General features: G+C 36.0%; 1 protein-coding gene across 11 annotated transcripts in view; it reads left to right on the forward strand.

The window, feature by feature from the left end:
* Positions 1 to 4,758, forward strand: part of LOC125746621 (transcription factor 4-like) — a 134,049-nt gene extending 129,291 nt beyond the window's left edge. For all 11 annotated transcript variants that reach the window (XM_049020827.1, XM_049020830.1, XM_049020831.1 and 8 more), the window contains one exon: positions 18 to 4,758. In XM_049020827.1, coding sequence (XP_048876784.1) covers positions 18 to 66 — 49 coding nt within the window. In that variant the 3' untranslated portion in view covers positions 67 to 4,758. The remainder of the gene's footprint in view (positions 1 to 17) is intronic.
* The last annotated feature ends 1,242 nt before the right edge of the window (positions 4,759 to 6,000 follow it).

Raw genomic sequence — 6,000 nt, forward strand, 5'->3', positions numbered from 1 at the left:
AATATTTTTCTCCTCAGGTCCAAGTTGCTGAAGTTTGTCAAAATGACAAGTGACCACCTCCTTTGATATTACCCTGTTCCCACCAATCAATCAACCAATCAAACCAACATATTTTCCCCTGCCCTGTCATGTGTAGAAGGAATCAGCAATGGACAATGGCTGAGGAAATTCAGATTATTTTTTTCTTTGCTAATTCCCTGTCTTAAATGTAAAGATGAAAGTGCAACTTGATGGATGACTCTCCAAACATATCATTAGGAGCTGATGTGAGCAGCCTGCTGCCTGCCTGCCTGCGATTTTCTCCACACTGTGGAACACTTGCAGTTGTGCCTGAACTCCTCCTGAACGTATAAATGAGCAAGACGTCGCGTAACTATCAATACCAATCTGTAGGCCTTGAGCGGAGAGATGAACATAATCGAAAATGGTAATTTTAGAATTTCAAGAAATTGTAAAACCTGCAATAATGTAAAAGTGTACTTCTGAACAGTAAAGGAGGAGGATGACGTTTATCTGAGGTTCTGGGTAACTGGTATGGCTCCATACTGAAGAAGAAAGTCAAGTTAAATTCTAAACCAGCAAACATCCTGATTATCACTTTAGTGTAATCATAGCCATTCCGTTACATTGGGTAGAGCAGATGGACCTTTTTATCATACAGGGAGTTAACAATAGATATTGTCACTCCTCGACTAGAGGCTGTGTAGAGGCTGCAAAGAGAAATAAAATGTGCTGCAGGGATATCAGATTGAGGGCTTTAGTTTAGTATTGTGATATGGGGAACCTCAGTGAGACCTTAACCACCAAGACGCATTTCTCCACTGACTGTGCTGCATGCAGAGTGATACCAGCTGAAAGCTAGTAGTCCATCGATTCGCTTTTTAGTTTCTCCCCAAGTTCTATCACCTTACCCCCACCTTTTTGATCCTGCTCCTCCCAGTCCCAATCGCCCCATACCCAGAGATGCAACTTCAACATGCTACAATTCTACCAATGTGCCTTTTAGAGTTCATATCATTAAAAGTGCAAGGAGGACATTAACAGAACTTTTTAGGATGCAAGCTTAGGGAATTGTTAGTCATTAGGTCTATGCAGTCAGGTTTTTTGTGACCTGGAATTTAAAAAAAGTAAAAAGGAAAAAAGTATTTTTTGGATAAATTGTATTTAATGTACTGTATACTTATATGTAATTAGAAGGCGTGACATTGAACAATTCTGGATTGAGTAAATTATACCACGGTGTCCCGTTGCTCTCTTCCTCTCCGGTTGCAGTCTCTGTCGACAGTGAGTGACGCGTCTGTTATAGAATGTTGTATTATAGCTTGTTAGCCTTTTATGAGTATTGGCTTATCGGTGAGCCTCTATAGTCAAGTACATGTGAGTGGTTGTATGTGTTAACAGATTTTCTGTTTTTGTTTTTCATATTATTCTTTGTTCTGGTTTTGCTGTCAAAATGTTAACGAAGAAACCACACAATGCTGCGAGATACACAACAGGAGTGTTGCTGTGGTTCAATCTACAAAATCAACATGAGGCACTGAAAGTGGAAAAGAATTTTTAAGAAAATTGATATATATAAATGTATAAAAATATACAGTATATAACTATGGTGGATTTTCAAAAGTTGTTGTAGGGATTAATTATTTTGTCAAGTCTTGACAGAAGTAGGCAAGAGACATTGAACTAAGAAGCTCTGCTATGCCAGTATGACATTGACTGTACGGCATCGTCCACGGGCACAGAACAGGACCAGGGGACCCCAGATCCATCTGTTCCACTCACTGCTAACCAGCTGTCAAGGATACAGACATTTGTAAATTGTATGCAAACTTAGCATTATTTTGAAATTGTGTATGTAAAAGGTATATTTTTACATGTAGACTGTTGTTATTTTGTGTTTAGAAATATGTTGTATCAGTTTTTGTTAAAAGATGAGAAATTAATTTTATGTGTTGAAATGTGTCTTATTGAAAATGTGGTAAACACTCCAGAACCAGTTCTTTTTAGATGTTCTGTTGATATTTCTGGGAACTTTTTTCCAGTATGGGATGGGGTGGGATTTCAAAATAATGCATAAATGTTTTCATTCTTGTTCCATTTCCATTACATAGTCATTTTGAATTGTATTTTCTGATGAATATGTAAATATAAATGACACACCGGGTTCTTGCGGTTTTGGTTGTGTGATGATACACAAATGGAAGAGAGATGGGGTTGGATCAATTGTAACATAGAAACCCTAACAAAATTCTGTCGGCCATTTTACCAGGTGCCAAAAACAGTATTAATATTTATAGAGTTGAAGCTCTGAAGTCAGTGTTTGATAACTTCAATGAATGCGTGAAGTGGCAGAGGAGTATCACATTTAAATGTCATATTGATCCATGAGTATGATATGTATGACATGTTCTTTTTCCTTTATGACATGGGTTTTTAAAAATTCGAAGACTGAAATCCCAAAACATGTACTGTAGTTATTAAAATATTTCTCTCTCTATGGGCAATGGCTAAGGGTGTCTCGTAGAATCTGGCTGGCAATTGACTGTCGTCATGCTTACCTATCTAAACGAAAGTTGGCAGGGAATTTGCGGTAATGTTGAACAGATAAGAGAATACAGCCTTTACATCACAACACTTTTGACCTTGGTAATACCAAAAATGTTTATAAACATTTGTTTTTATTTTTTTACGTTGTTTTTATTTATACATTGTTTTATTTTGCATTTAGCACAAGTAAAACAAAAGTGTCATAAATTAGGGGAAAATATTTTTTATTTTTTAAGTGTTTAAACTGAATAGTCGAGTAAGGCCACTGGAAAACACTTCAGTTTTGATGTGAGACTGTGTTTCAATTTTCATGACCTGTTTTTTATTTCATTATTACTTTCATTACAGCGAGTTCCCTGAGCTAGATGTACCTACCATGCATTTGTAAACAAATAAGCCATGTGTTTTATGTAAATGTACATACAGTCTATTAGAGTATAAACATCTTTATTATAACTAAGTGAACTGAGGTTTAATTTAATTTCTTTTTGAGTAAAGCGAGGGTTGTCCTGAAGTGTTTTTGTTACCTCACACGTGGATCCAGGGACACAAGACGGGAACAGAAAACTACATGCTATTTGGTGATTTGTAGAAATTATTTTTTCAATAATGGTTAAAATTAAAATCTGAAAACATTTCTGTAGTAAACTTAAAAATTAAAAAATATTTGTCATATAGTTCTATCCACCGATGAATCATAATTTTAACCCATGAATAGGTGAAACATTAATCAGGAACAACTCTATCAATTTGTGTTTGTAAGTTATTGTGGAAAATGACCACTGGCAGCAATGTGATATATCCATTGTAGGTTAGTATCATCCATCAGTCTATCTGTCTGTCCATCCATGCTCCAATCTTTCTAAATTCTTTACAGGTGGGGGTCAGAGTATTATGGTAAATATCTTCATAATGATTGATCCACCTCCATTTCTCATGGATGAAACGATAAACACGCTTTGAATTAAATTTTATTTCACTGCAGCGACCATGAAGATGCTATCTGTTTGGTGGAATTAACAATGCAATTTAATGGCATTTATCCAGTCTTCCTTGATATTTTAGTTTCTTTCCTGAGCTGATTTTATTTGTTCCTCTTTTGCATTACATGAATGTAGCTGGACAAATTTGGACCTACATATTTAGGGTTACATTCTAAACAGATTTAAAATGACAACAAAGGATTAAAAAAAAGGAAAAAGATCTAGTTTCCATCCAAAAGTAACCTTATATAAGCACAAATTGTGTACAGAAACGGTTAAATGGGGAATATATGACAACATCCATGTACAAATTACATTTAAGCATAAAAGAAACTAAGGACATGCATCATGGTTATAGACCTTTGAATTTCATTTGGACTAACATTTTCCTTTCGTACCCATTATAATCCATTATTTGTGCAGTGCTGGTTTGAACATATTCATTTCAGAGTATTATAGACATACGTAATAGTGAAAATACATGAACTGTGGCCTTTTTCATTCTTCTTGTTACTTGTGATGCAAATAAGTGAAAAAAAATAAGCTGAGAATCACCATGTATCAGTGCCTGGCTTTTTTTGTTATAAAGCTTCCTTTGTCTATCGCCCTTTTGCTATGACATAGACTAGTGCACCCTATTATACGAAACAAAAAAAAAACTAAATTTAAAATGAAATATATTTGGCTTATATTTTGCAGGGCAATCCTTTTATACCAGGAAAATAGAGAAAAAAATTAAAAAAAAGTAAGTCAGATTCTGAATATTCCACTTTGTAGATTTTTTGGTATCATTCGAAGTAAAGGTTTGTTACTTTATTTTACTATTTAAAGTTATTTTATGTTATCAGAATGAGACTGTATGGTGTTTTCTGTGATGGGCCACAGTTTGCCATTGGGGTCACCCAGCAGTGACAGAATTACGATAATAACAGTTACACTTTATTTGCAATGTGTGGCTGGGTGCCTGAAACATTTTTTTTCCAAGTAATTTGATGTTTTCTTCTCGTTTAATTTTGTCCCTTTATTAATTTGTGTATTATTATTATTATTATTATTATTATTATTACTGCCTTTTCAGATTAGTATAAGTGTCTGAACAGGTTGTGTGCTGAAGTTCCTCTTCAGCCAGCTCATTGTAAGCCATTGCCTGTTGTTTTCCATCTGTAGTTATTCAATGCAGTCATGTACATGACCGTTCTGTAGCAATAAATGTGCCATTTTTATAACATATTGCTTCCATTGCTCTTACTGCACTTATCTTTCCATACAGTATGTCATGCATCTTCACCTGTAGTTCCCGAGGTCAGGGATGTGATGATCCGAATCCCTGTAAGGCCATTATCTGAATCCTGGCACAAAAAAAATACACAAACCCATCGGAATGGTACTAAGATGCAGTTTAAGTGAAACAGCAAATCCCTGCATTTGTATATTTTCAGTTACCCTCCCAGTTCATGCTGCAGAAGTGTCCAAAAAAACCCGTCTTTCAGTTTTCCAGTGCCTGTGCCCCAGTGACACCATTTAGTCTTTTTGTTGTTGGCTTCTGGCATTTAGTGGCGCCGGTGAATAGTGATTCCAGCAGAGTGAGTGCGCTGCATTCTCTTTTACACACTCGTAGATTCCATTTGGCTCCCTTCTTTGTTTGTTTGAGACCAAGCAGTGGCAGCTTCAGATTGTTTTCAGGGGAGTGACATGGGAGGGGGGGAATGGGAAACCATGAGAAGAATAAAATGAAAGCTGTCACCACTCCTATTAAAATTCTTCGTAAACTGTGATTGTGTCACATGTTTGCATTAAGGAAAGTCATGATTTTGCATTTTGCATCACCCAGTGCCTATAAAAATGGGGCGCATCCAGTTATGAGATCTGATTTAAGGAGGGCCATCCCTCCACACTAGCTACGCCACTGAGACACTCCACCATTTCATAAATTTGAGACTATAAAAACTGGTAAGTTCAGGAGTACAGTGGCAATAACTGAGGAGGTATACTTATGATTCTATCTACAGTGACTGATTGGTGTCAATGAGCTACAGTTTTTTTATTCAAATTCGCTACGAACACTTTATTGAAATAACACAGACACTCTACATTTAGAAGCATGCAGCAAATTAATAGACACGTTGCAAATCTAGAAAACACTTTCGTAAAAATGATGATATCCATGCTACTTTTTTAAAAAATGCTGTGAATTGGCAAATTGCGATGCAAATCCTGGAAACACATGCAAAACAAAACACACTGCTAATCTCCTCACAACACAACGGAATGTTACAGGGGACAATGAGACAAGATAGACCATTAGAGATTTGGTGGTGTATGAAATATAGGGATGAAACGATTACCAATCTCATGATGCACTTTCCAACAGTTAGTATTACCATTTCTAATTGTAATTACCGTTAACACTGTAGTTAATTATCATGCTTTAAAAAACTTACTGTAATGCGTAGCAGACGGAAGCAGCACA

Source organism: Brienomyrus brachyistius, chromosome 7 (genome assembly GCF_023856365.1).
Source record: "Brienomyrus brachyistius isolate T26 chromosome 7, BBRACH_0.4, whole genome shotgun sequence".
Taxonomy (NCBI): domain Eukaryota; kingdom Metazoa; phylum Chordata; class Actinopteri; order Osteoglossiformes; family Mormyridae; genus Brienomyrus; species Brienomyrus brachyistius.